Source organism: Monopterus albus, unplaced genomic scaffold (assembly GCF_001952655.1).
Source record: "Monopterus albus unplaced genomic scaffold, M_albus_1.0 scaffold71.1, whole genome shotgun sequence".
Classification (NCBI taxonomy): Eukaryota; Metazoa; Chordata; class Actinopteri; order Synbranchiformes; family Synbranchidae; genus Monopterus; species Monopterus albus.
The window spans coordinates 308,150-326,770 of record NW_018127951.1 but is presented as its reverse complement, the minus strand read 5'-3'; the positions used below and the strand labels follow the sequence as shown (position 1 = coordinate 326,770).

General features: G+C 39.5%; 1 protein-coding gene across 2 annotated transcripts in view; it reads right to left on the bottom strand.

Moving 5' to 3' along the window:
• tyw1 (tRNA-yW synthesizing protein 1 homolog (S. cerevisiae)) overlaps positions 1-18,621 on the bottom strand; it is a 47,055-nt gene that overhangs the window by 9,266 nt on the left and 19,168 nt on the right. For both annotated transcript variants that reach the window (XM_020605643.1, XM_020605644.1), the window contains 3 exons: positions 15,034-15,211; positions 13,166-13,301; positions 8,351-8,461 (listed from right to left, as the gene is read on the bottom strand). In XM_020605643.1, the coding sequence (XP_020461299.1) occupies positions 8,351-8,461; positions 13,166-13,301; positions 15,034-15,211 (425 nt within the window). The remainder of the gene's footprint in view (positions 1-8,350; positions 8,462-13,165; positions 13,302-15,033; positions 15,212-18,621) is intronic.

The window sequence follows — 18,621 nt, the reverse complement described above, 5'->3', positions numbered from 1 at the left end:
AAAGAGGTGTAGTGGGTGTGTTTACATAGATGTATGGTGTACACCCACTTCTGGGCAGAATTTACCATGTACCTACTTAAAGCTAGTTAGAGATACGACTGAGTGCACATTGGTGCTACTATAGACAATCATGTTACGGTCTCTCACGTATAATATCAGTGGCGTTCACTGCATTTTAGTCTGGCACTGCCTCCCTTGCCAGGCATCATAAGTGCCCTGTTAATCTGCACCAAGCCTGGCGAGAGGTGCTGCCTGAAGGACATAATCAGGGAACAAATGACTCATTCACTGCTCCACAACTCAGCAGCTCCACAGCTCGCACAACTAGACATGACGCGAACAAGTAAAAACATCCTAATTACAACGACACCAATGACAGCTAGGAGCTAGAAAGAAAAGCACCATGGGAGGAGTCTGTTGATCACTGCAGGGAAGCATTTTGATCCAGTAATATAATGTAACATATAAAAATACATAAAAACACAACTAAAAAAAGTAAACACATGAAAGTTGTGCACTGAAATGACAGCACAATGTACTTAGTTTTAAAAGTCAAAAAAAAAAAAGGCTATTTGTAATTCAACTGCCTCCTGTTATAGGCTATATGTTTTTATATAGTAATATGTTTGCAGAATTTTATTTTATTTTATTTTACTGTTCTATTTGGTCAAGTTGAGCATATTCTATCATGTAGTTCGTTGGGCAATGTAATCGATAGCAACGCATCGTATTTTACCAGCTCATATATAGTAATATGTTTGCAGAATTTTACTGTTCTATTTGGTCGAGTTGAGCATATTCTATCATGTAGTTGGTTGGGCAATGTAATCGAGAGCAACGCATCGTATTTTACCAGCTCTTCATTTATTTGGTTTGTGAAAGATTGTAACTAAAGCTGTCAAAATATATAGTGAAGTAAAAACTACAATACTGTGCGTAACAGCTGTGCATTTGTCTAAATTTATCTTTACATTTACTGTATGTGTTTGCTCAGTCCCTTCTACCCCCCCCCTCTCTGTAATCCTTTCCTTTCCTGGGCAAGTGAGACACCAGTGACATGTAAATGGTATTGATGCAGCACAACAGTTTAACAGTGGTTGGTAAACTGTGCAGGCAGAATGCGTTGCACCATATATGATGGACTAATAATTAATGGCTCAGTAACAAAGGTCAATAACACATGCACACACCCGCGCAATACATTTACAGATCCACACTTCACATTCATAGGTGTAAACCTATCAAATGCAGATGCTTCCATGGAGAAGACAAGGACCACTGCAAATCAGTACAAATGATTTCTGAATGATCATCATCATCATCATACTCCCATGAAATTATTTCAAACCTGGTAGAAAAGGTCACTTCCTGGGTGACCCTGCCTACATTCACAGGGCAGGACGGCTCAATGAATACCTTAATGAGTGTGAAAGTAAGTTGAACTGTGTGCTGTAGTCTTCACAGTCATCATATCTCAACCCAATAAAACACCTGTGGGAGAGTGTTGAAAAGCGCCGTTCACTACCATCAGCAACATAACAAATAAGGGAATATCTTTTGGAAGCATGGTGATCGTCTCTCCAACAAAGGCCAAGGAGCACTGAAGCGCTGGTGGCTGATAGATCAGTCCATTTCAGAAGACATCCTTTTCTTGATGGTTTCATTTTCACACAAAATTAAAAATGATCAATTCCTTGCTGTCTGGCCACAGACAGAGTTCACTTTTCTCTCCAACTAATTTAAAACACAGCAGATAAGCTCTTTTTAAGCCTAGAGTCTCTGGAGTTTGGCTAAAAACCAGATGTGTCTTTGCAGGTACCGAAACATCTGGAACAATCTAAGTCTAAATTGCTACCTAATTGTGATTCAGAGTTCTAACTGTGTCTGTCTCAGCTATGCTGTTTAATATGCTCATGCACTCAGCAGGGGAACGACAATCAAAACAATAGGGGCTTCTGCACTAATGAAAGGACCATTGTAACTTCTATTATATAGTAAAATATAAAAACCATCATAAAATGTGATATTATTATTATTATTATTACTGAGGCTATTCCACAGACCTGGTGCTAATGCCCAGGTCCTCCACCAATCTGTAGTGAGGCCTAATTTCAGTAACTCACTCCATCACACTCACACTAGTCCATCCTGGGACAATAATTACTGAGCTCATGATGCTGATGTTGATAGTTTGCCCATCGCTCAGCAGCCAGAGGGAGTTCATTTGTTCAGTAAAGGATGATATAATTCTCATAGGCAGGAAGAGATGATTTAGGAACAAAAGACACGAAAGAGATGAAAAGAGAGAGCGCTCACCCTGACAGCAACCTGCGCCACACAGACTGGATAAGTACCTGATTGGCAGGATGAGGGAACAGTTTTACTGTGATATTCACTGCGCTCTCAAGGTCAAACTTAAGAAAATGAAGTACTTAATACAATTTATGAAGACAAGGAGATAAATCTTTACTTACTACAGACCTGGGGATTCGACAAATTCCAGATCAGGATGTGTATTAAATATGAAAATGAAACTACCAACAAGGGATGTGTTTGTTAAGGAGTAGGTCTGAAACAGTTAATGATATCACTCTCTATTTTTCACTGATTTCCTCACTGAAATGTCAAAAAAAGCCAAAGGTGTTTGCCCAAGGACAAATTGTCTCTGTCTAACCAACTGTCCAAATATCACATAGAACAGTAAGATAAAAAGCCAAATCTTTACATTAGGTAAATCTATAAATGTAAATCTTTACAGTTTCAAGTTGTTGATTACTTAATGTAAGTAGCAATAAAACACAGCACATAAAATTAACAATACAGAGAAAAGAAAGAGGACATGGAGCTGTGACACAGCTGGTTGCAGCTCATTTTTGCACAGATAACAAAAAATTGGTTTGACATTTACAACACATGACAAATTTGAGTGCATCTGAACACAAAGAGAATCATAAGGGATGAAAAAAGCCAGAGTGAAGCAAAAAAAGCATGGGTGAGTCACTACACAGCAGAGCACAGGCATAAGAGACAGGAAGTAAAAAAAATAAATAAATAAATGGTTTAGCGATGTAGTGGATATGCTGAGAGAATTAACAACCACTTTAAAAAGAGAGAACTGGATATACTTAAAGGTTAAAAAGGATGATTTCCTCACAGGCTGCGTGAATCTGATGTCTCTGTGTTTCAGAGCCTACATGCTGTATGATTTCTGTGGTCTGTATGATCATATCCAGACTGATGAGCCCAGCTGGATCCTGCTGCCCCTTAGCAAGTGACTCAAACAGCTCAGACTGGCGGCATCAAGGCCGCATTACAACACCCAAGTTTCAGTTACCACTTAGAGCTCTCAACAAGCCTGACATTTATGCAGGTGACAGGTTGCTCATGAACGGGTCCAGTGATATTTCAATGGATAGACAATGGACAGAAAGTAACAAGACAGAAACATGACAAACAGAGTGTGTCACCATACACAGAAGAGGTTATTCCCTGTTGGGCCTGATAGGGAGAGTGTGGGCCTGTTAGGTTTAATATGGGAGCATCCTGCCAGGTCAGCAAGACTCCCGAAAACATTTAATTAGAGGGAAAATAAAAACAGTCTCACATTCCCCCTTCACACACCAAACACACACAGACACATTTTGCTGCCTCTTGGCCTGTCAGGACGTTTTGTTTTGTTTAGACACTTTGGCTGCAGGAACCTCTCATTACAGCATGGGCTGCTCATCTCATTACTTTGGCTGGAAAACTTTTTTCTGACAATGAGGAAAGTTTAATAGTGTTTTTTTGGTAAAGGTCAAAGGAATGTTAGTATGAATATGGCTGTCAGTCTGTTGGCACTGAGCTGAACTAGATGATTTGTTTGGTTTGTGCGCTTGGTTGCCAAATGTCTGTTCAAACTCATGTTGCACAGTCTATAATTCTCCAAATTTGTTGTTTTAATTTTAGAAATATTTCAGAGTTTAACACTACATGTGGAGATAAATTGCACATAGACTGACTGGCAATCAGACAAAATGTGCCAGATTTTGTTATTCACTTGCAAAAAAAACAACAAAACAATGATCGATTCTGCAATGTTAAATAACAGAGGAAAAACCTACTTGTTCCTTGTGCTACACATGGTAATGTCCTCCAAATGTTGTTAAAATGGGCTAAAAGGAAGACTTTTCACCCATTTAAATAAAAATAATTTAATCAGTACCAATCTAAATTCCATGTTTGTGAATTCTGATCACAAATGAGAAAATACTGCTGATTTTAAAAGATTCATCCATGTGAACCGAGAGCTCTAGTGTTCATTACTAACCACACTAACTGGCCACTTTATTAGGTACACCTGCACAATTGTATGCACGTCAATATAACACTTCCACCTTAACATCTGTGATTATGAAACTCAAAATGTTTCCGTTTTGGTGAAATTGTCATAAATGTACAAATTCATTCATATGTTTATTATCGAGATCATAGTTAAAGGCGTGTTGTACTGGACTATATTATATTTAGAGGTGTCTTTGTCCTGCCCAGCTACATGTATGACAGGGTCAGAATATTATAATGTAGTACATCCAGTCACTAATCTTGATTTAAATTTGGTTATAACTAATTCTGGTGTGTGTGGTGTGTGCTTATTTCTGCACAGTGATGCAACACAAGAGAAGAAGAAAACAGAAAAAGAGAGGACAGGCCGATGCTTAGCGATGATATCGATATTTGAAAATTAAAGGTTAGCCACATATCACCAAACCTTTTTAACAAACACCCCAACAAACATTTTTCTTAGGATTCTTTAAATTTGGTTAATATTTGTGATACAGATAAGTACTGAGGGGGACATATTAGTTAAACAAAATAAACCTATCAGTGATCTCTGGTGGACAAACTATGCAATGGCAGCACAATTTAAAGTTATCACAAAAACATCTGGCCTTTCTTTTTAGCAGCTTCTTATACTTGCTGTGTAAGAATAGTTTATAAAAGTGCTCATATGAATGATCAGGACAAACCTGAGAATGGAAATGAGTGGAGAAACATAACAAATGCAACGTTTCATATGCTCTGGCTGCCTGAACTTCCACAGAAAACTCTGGACTGATGTGTCAGACAGTGCTTTCTACCATAACTATCAAAATGTCAAGTGAAGAAAACCTTTTGTGGTTTATCTTGATGTTGCTTTCCTCTGATTTAACACCAGCTAATGCTCACTGATGATATCATTTACTGCTCTCTCATTACCCAGTCTTAATGTGTCCTTGAATAAGACACTTGACCCACAAATTCTCCTTTCTACTCCCAGGCGACAGATAACACTGTGCTTGTACTGAGCAGTTCCCAGATGTGATTCTGTGCAACTGTGAGCGGGACACAGTAGAAAAAGATCATTCAACTTAGTGAGATAAATGAAGGTTAAAGATAAATGAAGGCTAAAGAAAGTAAGAGCTTCAACAGCTGGGGCCAGTGGTATCCCAGTGGAGACTGGCCAGTGGTGGAACTCTGCTGCTGGGTAGTGCAGGAATAAGATGTACTCTGGGTTATGAATGAAAGGATGTGGGGAGGTTTTCTAATGTGTGGGCTTGGTATGAGAAGAGGGGCTTCATGCATGCTAAACTTGTCTGAGGGAAACCGTTCACCTGCTCTTTTGTCTTTATGGTAGGACATTTGGGATGCATGTAATGGGACACATGGTGATGGGTGCATATATTCATGTGTAATGGGGAAGGCAGGATGAAGTCTGTCAAATGTGCAGATCGCCTGTTCAAATTGTTTAGCTCACCCCCCTGCAGTGGAATGAAAACCGAATACAACTGAAGCTCAACTATGGTTAACCTCCAAGGTCAGGGCTCTCTAACGGTTATCTGAGGTGGAGGCAATTAATAATGATAGCCTAATTTTTTTATAGAGTCTGGGCACTGTTTAAAAGGGACCTCAACCAAGAAACAACACGAGGCAAAAAAATTCAAGTTCAGCTTTTCCAGTAAGGAGGCGGAATACATTATCATTTAGAGAAGCTCACTGTAATTGGAAAATGTTGATCTCGCCACAAACGAATTAACAATTATACTACAATGAAATGAAACAATGAAATCCTCATGCAGCAGTCACACCTAGCAAAGAAGCAAACATGCCCCATTTTTCTACTATGTTCCTACTTAGGGTGGCTGTGGCTCATGAGGTAGGGCAGTCGTCTCCTGACCAGCAAGTTGGTGGTTCGACTCCCGGTCTCCCCGCATGCCTAAGTGTCCCTGAGCAAGACACTGAACCCCGAATTGCTCCCGGTGGCTTGACTCGGTGTGTGAATGTGTGTGTGAATGGGTGAATGGTGTATAATCTCCTGTAAAGCTGTAAAGCGCTTTAAACATACTGTGAGAAAGCGCTATATATAAAATACAGTCCATTTACTTAAAATAAATCTGTTTTTATGTTGCAATGCAACACTGCAACTCATGAACTGACAAAGAAGCTGACGAAATGAGTGTGAGGTAAAAATAAAACGAATATAACATGAAGCAAACAGAGGGCTGCTGCAGGAGTGTGACAGGTAAATAAATAGGAAACAAACTGTTCCACTAGGATTAGATGATGTTACTCTCAAAAGATCTCACTGTCATTAATTTCACAGTACCTTCATCTGGACTGACTGTAGAACACCAGCTAAGAGAAAGCCCTTTGTTATACTGGTGCTTGCATGGAGGAATTTGGTTTTACACTCTATTCCTTTGTGATTCCCTATTTTCATGTGTGATGTCAGACATGCTGCTCACTCGCACAACTAAGCCTGAAACATTTCACCAAAGAGAAAATGGCAGCTTTGGGTATAACCAAGACACTTTACTCCAAAAACTATGGAGGGGAGCAGTCTTTATAAAAAGTATAAATTGATGAAGGGAAGCTGCAACACATTCACCGGGCCAAAATAATGTGAGGCCAATAGAATGAAAGAAGAAAACTGAATTAGGCATTTTAAACTCTGGTGAAGATGGATCTGTCACTTACAGTCAGGAATAGCTGCTACTACAAAATATCACTTCTGCTACTACTGTTAGTGAAATCATACCTTGATGTGACATTTTGAATAAAGAGACTCAGACAAACTTGTAACTATGACAACCATGACTGCAGCCAGATGCCCCCTCCAATACTATTAATACCATGCCCGCCAAATGACTGTGGTGAGGTCAGTGTGGTACACAGCCTGCTGTTCCAGTCCCACATACCTACTGACATACAGTGTGTATGCTTGAACACATATTATGATTACCTTAAATCTGCAGGGTGTCAGTCTAACAGCAGTGTTGGTGTTTGGTACAGAATAACTACAATAACTACAGACGTCCTTAAGATCTGTCAATCTGATCGGCGTGTTTGGGTAAATACATTGTCCTTGGGCAGATGACAAAACAAGTCAGGTACACTCAGCCACTAAATATCCAAAAAGCCTCAGTGGAAAACTCACCAACTATATCGCTCACCAAGAATTAAGTCACATTCACAGTCTGAACTATTTATTGTAAAATTCAATAACTCATGAAGTTAGACAAAAACATTCACGAAAACACAAATAACCCTGAAAATCTTAAACAAAAAAAGATTCAAGTGACTAAAAGGTATTTTTGGCTCCAAGTGAAAGGAGTCATTATAACTGATTTGCTGTGGCTTGTATATTTTAAATAAAACCAAAACCAGAAATGATATACAACTTGAAGAAAGTGAAGCTTTGAGTAGAAATAGCAGGTTGACTGTTTAGCCTCATCCCTTGATGTATAAATTGGTGAAGTGCCAGAAAAACAAACAAGAAAGATGCTCAAGATTTGCTTTAATGATAAAATATAGCTGGAGACTAAATTAACCTTATGAGTGAGGTTGCCTGTCTCTAAGTGTCAGCTGTGATAAACTGGTGACCTGTCCGGGGTCGCCCAAAGTCAGCTGGGATTAGTTCCCCCACCCTCTTCTGGATAAGCAGTATAGATAATGGATGGATGGATTATTGGCCATGTATAAGTGGGTAGACTTAAAACACTTCAGATTGTGCGTATGTGCTAAGAGTTTCCTTTAAATGAATTACTACTGTAAAAAACAGCCTGGTAGACAGTGCTACTCATTTATTTTAAGAAAACTCATTAATGAGGAGGAGATGTGACAGGCTTTGCTATTAGGAGTTTTTACTGCAAACACACATCAAAGGTCAGTACAGAAAATAATGGGAAAGCAGAAACAGAGAAATAAAAAAAAAAAAAACTACCACAAGGATGAAAAGAATGATGCTGTGATAATTATTGTTAAATATAACTAAGTGAAAGAAGCAGGAGAAAACATAAGCAGATATAATTTACATGCTGGTGCACCCTACCTTGACCTCAATGAAGTCTGGCTGGCCCAATGCAATGAGCTCCGAGTAGGCCTGTATCTCCTCCACATTCCAGGCCTTCACCAGCGTCAGTCTGTACACGGTCCTCTGTCTCTGGAGGGACAGACAGGGGTTGGGGATTGATGGGAGAGGTCAAACACTGAGCGTAAACATGGTATTGTTGTAATAAGAGTGTGTTGCATATTTAATGTATTATAGATCTTTTTCCTGTATTCCTCCTCTTAAAACAAACATTCACTAAAGACATTTTGATTTATTACACCAAGGAAACACAAAGAACCTTTTGCAAGTTGTGTTCAAAAGCTTGGTATGACTCAGACTCAACAGACTCTGAGGCAGCAACACACCTGTGTGACACTTTTATATAAACTGAGAAAATGTAAAGTTCCACTTTAATAAAAAGCTTCTTCTTTAAAACTGAATTTACACCGTCGTGAACTAGAAACATGTTAGGACAATGAATGTAAGAAGGAATGACAAAAACTTTATAAAAATCTACAGTATAACACATACCTGATTGAAACTCATACTATACTGAGCTAGTTAAAATGTACATACACATATGTTGCTTTCCTTCAACAAACATTCTAAAATCACTTGTTGCTGCCTCAGAGAACTTTGCTCACTATGCCTATCACATCATGGTAATCATTTATCTCAAATTTATGCACTCATTCTCTTGCTTGTCAACAACATCTCTCCTCCATAGGCAACACATTAGTGCACAGTTGCCGTGTCATTTTTCTGTCTGGATGTTAACAGAGCAGTTATGGGAAGGTTTGCATGCTCACTAATGCTCAGACAACTGCATATAGTAGGGATTCCTTAAGCTGATCAGAATCAGGGCCAAACAAAGCTTCTGTAATGGAACATCATCTACTATGCAACACCTTTTCCTATTCCAGTTATTCCATTATCAGTATTTTGTTCTCTCTAGGTGCATCAGCAGTCAAAACTGTCCCTTTGTGAATCCACCAAACACTGGGACTCCACAGCATTGTAAATCAGTCGGGAGGGAACTGTGGACTACACAACATTAACAGAGCAACCAGTAGCTTCAGGTGATGAGCAAGCTATGGCAACAAAACCGCATTAAATTTGAATGTTCATAACTGAATTTGAACTTGAAGATTTTTGTCATTCTCAGGTTGAACAGATGCTATTCTATCCTTGCAACACAAACAGAGAACACTAGGCAACATTGTAATTTTAAGCAGCTGTTCATAGGTTTACATACTTTTATGTAGGTCTATAAATAAAAATGCCATAAGAGTGCAGTACATATTGGAGGATACGTTTTACATGTATATACAGATCTGAACTGAGATTAAGGCCAAGAAAACCTGACTTAGACACCACTCCTTTAACACGAGCCCAATGTCCTTTCCCTGGGTAAATAAAGGTATGGAAAAGAGCCCGGCTCATAGTTCAGTGCTGTATATTCAGGCTATTGTTTCAGCTATAAAGCTGGACAAAGAGATATTGAGAAAGAAAGACAAGTAGAGGAGATGAAAGACGGGGAATGATGAGGGCAGGGGACATGAGAAATGGATAATAGAAAGAAACAAGTAATGACAATGGTAAAATAGAATGCACTTTTCCCCTCACTGCCGCTCACAGTGGAAGGTTATCTATAACACTAGGTCCTTTCAGCCCAGTGGGGAATGGGATAATTGGCCAGTGGAAGCAGGGAGGCGAGGCATTTCATGCTGCCTCTATTCTAAATCTGACACTGAGGGACAACTCAATCAGTCCTCCAGTGTGCTGGCAGGGAGGCCAGGTGGAGCAGAAGAGAGCTGTCAACCCAAGAACAGAGAGGGGTAAACGCTTAGGAAGAGAAGAGATAGAGCCTACCATGAAATGAAGACTCAGGAATATTGAGCTGTGACAGAAAGACGGGGATGATGGAAGCAGAGTGTGTTTATTTTTGGAAACCGGTCAACTTGCACACACATAAACCAGACTGTCACAGTCAGGTGTACACATACAAGTACACAAGTACTGTACATATACAGTACTTGGCTGATCAGTGTAAGCAAACAGTTACCTTTATTGTAATAACATTTCATTCTACAATGTTCCTGTTAATTCATCCACCCCTGCAAAAACCTCACACTGATATTTACTCACTGGCATGTGCAGTGAAGACCGTGGTCAAGATGCAATGATCTGTCACCAGTGATTTGCCCAGAGCTTTGCAGTCACCACTACCTCAGGCTGATTAGTAATGAATTTGCCCATTGTTTGCTAAAGCAGTAAACAATAGGAAGTCAGTCCATTACAGATGGGTGAAATAAAGGCTCCCCCCAAGAGACTTCACGGCCCACATCTTTCAAGGTCGTTTAACAGGGCAGCCAAGCAACATTTTAAATTCACTTTGGCTTTTTAGGAAACACACCAACAGAGAAAATCAATTTATCCTGTACAGGCAGCCCAGTGGCCAGATGCAGGTTGTGATAATGGACTTTCCCTCTTCTCATGAATGATGAAAAGGTCTACAAGGTCATTGAATGTTCTTTTTTTTTTAAAACTGCTGCAGAGGTGTCTGTAGAAACATCACACACTTAATAGAAATGTACCCCTCTGAATGTCATTCTTACAGTCGAGGCAGTGGCATTTTCAACTCTCTCTCTCATTTTCGATACCACTTAGTCCTGAACGGGGTCACAGGCATTTTCAACTCAGATGAAGCAAAGTTTGTAGAATTAATTAAAAAAAAACTCTTTTGCACTTGAGTAAAGTGGGAAAGGCTTGAAATGTTCTGTCATTTATTGGAATCTTGCTGATGACAATTTGTGTTTCTGACAGCTTTCATCAGCTGCTCTGATTCACCCAAAACAAAAAAAGATGAGCCTGTATATAAGAATCGGGCTGTGGCTCAGGAGGTAGAGTGGTCATTCCCCAACCAGAAGGCCGTTGGTTTGAATCCCATTCTACCCAGTCCAAGTGTCCCTGGTCAAAACACTGAACCATGGACACTGAAATGGCTACCGATGGCCAGAGCAGCTGCCTCACAGGGATTGGGATGCCATCGTCTCGTTTGTGTGTGTGTGTGTGTGTGTGTGTGTGTGTGTGCTGCAGATGGCTGCCTCATTTCTGTACTGAAGACAAATTTCTTGTGATTAACAAACCTGGCCAATAAAAGTGATTATCATTATCAACAATATGTCAGTGAGTTGGAGATGAGATTATTTTGTTAAAAATCACCACAACAGCATATTTTTATTCACAGTTTGCCAAATGAACTTGTGTTGTCAAGGTCTTTAGTGAGACAGAACAGACTAAAAATGGATACTACAAAGGTTTAATATATTAATAAATCACCCAATATCAATATACACTGAGGATTAGGTCTGGGGAGGCAGAGACAAATGAAACAATTACATGGGGTGATTCAACTCACAAATACACAATTCAGAATTTTATGTTTTAATCAGAAGAACTAAGAGTAATTCATACAGTATCTTCAATATCTTTGCCTGCTTATCAACAACTACAGTATATACAACAAAGCCAGTACGTGGTGAAAGCCTGAGCATTTCTCAGAGAGCTCAGAGACCAAGACAAAAAAGGTGAGAAGCCAAAAGGTCACTAACACTGCACCACAAATCCTCTTTCACTGCAATAGGCATCAAGGAAATTAAAATAAGAAAATTGCTATCCGCTTCACAATAAATGTCACCTTGATGTTGAGCTAACATAAGATACCCAGACTTTACATATCCTCTCATGATACAGCATGATCAACAGTGAGCACTCCAGGTAAATAGAAAAGGGAGCGTCAAACCTTGCAGCATATGCATTCCTTTCATTCCTCTCATTTTATGACACATGTCAGGGGAAATTGTGAGGAGTGGCATCCACTGATGGAACAAATCTATTTTTACTGGATCAGTTTTCTAGAATTTTGAAGCCTTTGGATCAATACATTATAAGGATTTCCCTTTACAGATTATACAGAGATAATAGTGATGAGAAAATACTTTTAAAATTATAAAATTACCTTTAAAACCATAAAATTAATGCAAATAATGCAGTGCAGCAACATTACTTCTATTCTGAGTTGAAAATATTGCAAATATTACTACAATTTGTGTACATTTGTGTACTTGTGATGCAGAATTACTAAGAAGAGAACTCAACATACTTGAATTTTAAATAAATAAGCTATTCAGACCTGTAAAAATACAATAGTAAGTGCTTTACAGGGACTAAAACAACCATAGAATTCTTAGTGATGTTGTTACTTTAAACTGTGCACACTGTAAAAGTGGCAGAACGTTCCATTGTGAAAACAGCTACTGTAAACTGATAAAGTGCAAATTCTCATCACAGAAGTGACAAAAAAAAAAAACACACTGATTTTTCTCAGCAACTGTAAATGTCAAGTCCTGGTTTTTGCATGTTTAGTAAAGACAAGCACAGCTGAAACAAATGCATGCTGGTTGTTCCCACTTGTAATGTGAATTGGAACAATTCTGAGAGTTTGAAGGAGCCTGAGAATTTAAGCACAGACACACCAAACTAAATGTATGAACGACATATTTCCAATTTAAAATCCAGGGTGCTGCACAAAACATTTTATGATTCATGTTATTATAAACACCTCCTGGTAATACAATATTTATACAGCAGTTATGGTGAAGCCAATCACAAGCTTGAAGAAATCAAATGAGCAATTTAACTTGTGGAGGATGAGTGTATTATACCTTAATTCATAGTAGCATACAGTTTAGCCGCTTGTTCACAGCCTTACTCTAACTTCCTGCTGGAAACCAGACTCAGCGACTAGCTTACCTTCTCTCCGAGGGCCCTCAGGCTATCCAGGAAGCGTGACCAGAAGTCCTGAAACAGTGGCCGGTCAATCTTCTTCAAACTGTCTTTGGTGCTAGCGTCCACGCTCACATACAACTGGGTGACTGGCACCAGGCTCCTGCACATTGCAGAAAATATAAGGAGAAGTGAAGATGAGAATGATCCAGATTGAAAGAGAAGAAAACATGTTTTATGTCCATCTCCCTCAGTACCTACAGCTTTTACATACAAAATGCAAGTGCATGTTTGTTAATTCAATAACAGATATGCAACGACATGAAGACAGACACTATGTACTAAAACCAATGGACTCATTGCATAGGCAAATAAAGGAAACAGAACCATAATACTGCACCAGACTCACCGCTCAGTGAGTGAGATACCTTTTCAAGTGTCTTTAGAGATTAAAAAATATGTTCAAGATGAGGCACCTTTGTAAAGATGCCAAAAATAATAAATTAGTCCAATGAGCAACGAGCAGCACAAAGCCTCTGAATACAAATTCAAAAGTTCCCCTAAACACAGTACTGAAATAGAAACTCAAGGACTCACTTTCATCCTGTATATAGTACATAAGACATATCAGATAAATCCGTTTTATGTGCATGGCTGCTAGAAAAAAGTGACATTCTAGATATGAGGTAAAAAAAAAACAAAAAAAAAAACATATCCTCCGTCTACGCTGAAGAAACTGGTAACACTACATCCTAATTTTTGAACCTTTATATTTATGTGGAGCACATCACACTTCTTTCCAAATAGATGCATTTCCACACTTTTTCTGTATCAAATACATTACTCAAGTGGCTAAAAAACATACTATATAGAATGACTCTACACTGAGGGGCCAAATTCATCTCTAAGCACAAAGTAACCTTTGTGTAAACTAACAATGAATAATACAGTAGATGCTTGCTTTAACATTCTGTCTTGTGGCAAATTACTATAATACTTCACACTATACTTGCTGCTCATTGTTTTGTTTTGTTTTTTTAAAAGGGATGTCAGACAGCTCTATAACTGTGTTGACAGGGTGCTGTGTAGAAACCGTTGTGCTTGAAATAACGATAATGAGGTCACTTCAGTTTCCTCCTCAGACAAAATTTTTCATGCTGATGCTCACAACACCTCCTGCATTTAAAGTACAAAAGCAAAGAAAAGTACGCGTTTGTGAATCAAGGAGCTGCTGTTCTACAGCCATCTTAATGAATTTTTCATATGGTTACAGCAAGTGCAAAGGATACGTGCCTCTTGGAACTTTACCTGTGCTTTAAACTCCTCTGTCAATAAAACATACATGTATAAAGTGGAGACCTGAACACTTATGGAAATGCAGCATTTCAGGGAAGTCACAATGAAAACTGTTAGAGAGCAGAAAAATGGGCGTAGCATCTGTTTGAGATGAACTTTTTACAGAAGTTGGGATATTTCACAGTTACTTTAGGTAGGTATTGTTACTGTCTTTTTATTCCCATCGAGATGCGTTTCCCCTGTTCAAACCCCCGCCTCAGTGGTTGGGTTTAGGATAATGTTAGGATTCAGGTTAGGGGAAACTGATTTTAACACAACACCAGCAACAGGAAGTGTGCATGTTCATGAACTATCCTCATTTTCAGGAGGAGGCTTTTGGGTTTACTATATATATATATATATATATATATATGAAGTGTAGTTTGCTTGTGTTTGTCGAAGCACTGAAAGTACTGCTTTGTTTCTTTTCTCTCCATTCTCCAAGGCATTAAAAAGAAAGGCCTGTGAAGGCAGGGAATAAAAATATACTACAGAAACATAATAAGCCAAAGAAACCGTGACACCCACACACAAGGAGTGTGCATCTCTTTTGCTCCTACCTGATTTCATCTGGGAACTGTGCATTGGTGACCAGGAAACTGGAGATGTGGTGGGAGTGGAGGAGGCGGATGAAGGCGTTGATTTCAGGGTACATGATTGGCTCACCCACCAGAGAAAGGGCACAGTGCTTGACTGTCAGGCCTTCCTCAAACCGCTCAGGCTTCACTCCAGGAACACCTGGTGAGAGAGGGGTCTAAAGTCAGTGTCTCCCAACAATAATATGAGAGGCAGAAATCAAAGCAGTGTCAATGTGAAGATAAATTATTGTTGGAAATAAGTGCATGAGCTCAGGCGCTGAAGTGCGGTCACACAGAGAGACGACTGGCGCTCACAAAACATGAGAGGAAGTAAAATTCTGAGCTTTAGGTGCTGGGCTCAGAGCCTGCTCCCTCCCTTCTTTTTTCCACTTGGTAGATCCACTAGCAGGGAAAACAGTGTGTCGTAAAAACACACTCAGCACATGTTCAATGGGGAAGAGTAGGTAGCAGGACAAAAGTCCCTGAGTATGAGGGATTAGTTTTATTAATTGGCTTCTGCTGCCAAGCTTGAGGGATTACTAAATAACAAAGGAAATTCATTAACAGTAGCAGTTAAACTGACAACTAAGAAACATTAAACCCTGGTTCAACCCTCAGCCATAAGCATCAAATGTTTCCTGAATCAATAAAATTACTTTCTCCCAATTATAGTTATACCAAAAGAAATTGATTGTTAAATTGAGAAAATGTCACACACAAACAAATTTACATACATCTTTTACATAAATTACTATAAATACACAGGACTGAAAAAGAGCAGGAGAGACAATGTAAAGCCTTATTTGAATATGTATATACATGTGTGGGCAGGTAGGTAGGATCAAGTAAAGTAACAAATGCAGCAGTATCATAAAAACCTTCTTTCTGCTGACAGAAAGGAGATGAAACAAACAGTAAAAGCTTAAGGAAAACATTTCATACACTGTAATGGGGACTTAATGTGATATTGCTGTGGCTACACTAATTAATTTGAGAACATGCAGTGAATCTTAATACAACACTGGACTGTTGCCTTTATATGCTTCATTTGAAAATGTGTGAATTAAAGATAAGCCTGCAAATTTTTCTATGACTGAACAACAGACGGTGACTATTACTGTGCTCCCTTTCAAGAACAAACAGCTGAAAAGACATCAAGAAGCAAACTGTCCCTCAGGAGGACCCCTACTCTGGAGCGACTGTGGTTCAGTGGGTAGAGCGGTCGTCTCCCAACCAGAGGGTTGGAGATTTGAATCACGGTGCCTGCAGTCCACATGTCGAAGTGTCCTTGGGCAAGCTGCCCCCGATGGTTAGAGTTGGCACCACAGCTAGCTGCCTCGGTTCTGTGCTGGAGACCAATTCCTTTTGTGTGTGTGTGTGTGTGTGTGTGCGTGCGTGTGTGTGTGTGTAACATACTTGGCCAAATAAAGGTGATTATCCTTACTTAGCTCTGTTCATAAAAGCCAGCTGAGGACAATGATGCATGCGAGTTAATACAAGCATCTGAAACCTCTAATATATATATATATCTTACATTCTTAGTAATGTGAAATTCTAACAGATGTACTTATTGTACTTTCTTCAGGTCCTTTGATTTTCAGACTTCTCCTTGTTCAGTTTGCCTATTCTGTGAGATTTGGGCAACATACTCATGAGACTGTTTGGTGTTTAACACAGTCTATTCACTTGTAAAGTTAAAGAAGTATACAGGTACCTGAATGATAGGGTGCAATATAAGTGCTATGTTGCTGTAGCAAACAGAATCACAGAACAAAATATTTAATTCATGTGCTGACTCAGAACATCAAGCTTCTTCCTGAAATGTACTGCACAGTGACAAAGTAGGCTCGTACAAAGTTTATCATAATGCCTAAAGCACACACACTTGCAGGAAATTCAAAGTATCAAATGCACAATACACCATAAAATGAGCAAACAGATAAAACAAGACTGGACAAAAAGTGCATTCTAGCACCTAAAACCAGATTTAGGTGGTTTTACCAGCTCTTCAACAACCAAAGAAACACATACTGTAAAACAGTTCATCTCTCCTTAACCAGTGTTCTGCTTGTTTGTAGTTTAAAATGATCCAACAGTGTTATATCTGCTACCAAATAAAATAAATTCACATCAATAAATTTCATTTCAAGGTGCCTTTCAAGTTAACAATCGTGACAGACAAAGAGGAGAGCTTGACAAACAACTTACAATAAGTAACAGTTGGCAAGCAATAAATGCAGCCTTATACATTTAAATGTTGACTAATAACATTTCCTTATGAGCCGCTACTGTACATGACATTTAAAACAGCTTTTTGAGGAGACCTTTTTGGCAGCAGATCATCAGGGCAGTGAGAGCAGAAGCCACCCTGCTTATTCACACACAGGCTTTTCAGAGGCATTGTCTGGATAATTAATTCAGACATAGTGACATGCATCACTGTTAATGGTAAATGGAGCTGAAGGCTGCCTAATGGAATTTCATAATGGAAATGGAAAGAAAATTATGGATGATAATGACAATACAGGCTTGCACTTCCAGCATGTTTCTAATCAGAATTAGAGTTTTCTTTTGAAAATGTACTTTTCTTTATTTTCTCACACAATGAATGTTACTGCAGTTCTTTAGTGACAAATGTGTTTTTTACTGAATATAAACAAAACAAAACAGATACTGTCAACATATGCTTACAGAATGTCCTATTGCTCCACTGTAATCGCATCAGGAAATTACATTTCCAAAGAATTATGAATTACTCACAATGATATTAGCTATAAAGCAGTGCTTTGAAAAATACGCCTCAAAAGCTTTGAGCATTCTGCACCTATATCATTTCCTGAGTACAACGGCTTTGCTGTTTAATAAAGAGATCAGTAGTGGCTGTCAGGTTAGAGAGGCAGCCATCTGACTGAGGTCGCAGGATCAAGCCAGGCCTTATGAATACTGTGGCTGGAAGAGCAGTCATACATTTCAGTCTTTGAGATCAATGAATATAGTAAATGTTATTTAATGTAAAATATAAAGGTGTAGACTCACTGTGAAAGTGTAAATGTAGAATACAGTGCCAGCCAGCACAGACTATGGACCCTAAAGGAAACTTCCTGTACTGGCTTTTTGACTTCCATCCATCCATCCATTTTCTTCCGCTTATCCGGGGCCGGGTCGCGGGGGCAGCAGTCTAAGCAAAGATGCCCAGACCTCCCTCTCTCCAGACACTTCCTCCAGCTCCTCCGGGGGAATGCCGAGGCGTTCCCAGGCCAGCCAAGAGACATAGTCCCTCCAGCGTGTCCTGGGTCTTCCCTGGGGCCTCCTCTCAGTGGGACATGCCTGAAACACCTCCCTAGGAAGGCGCCCAGGAGGCATCCGAAACAGATGCCCGAGCCACCTCAGCTGGTTCCTCTCAATGTGGAGGAGCAGCGGTTCTACACTGAGCTCCTCCCAGGTGACTGAGCTCCTCACCCTATCACTAAGGGTGCGCCTGGCCACCCTGCGGAGAAAGCTCATTTCAGCCGCCTATATCCGGGATCTTGCCCTTTCGGTCATGACCCAAAGTTCATGACCATAGGTGAG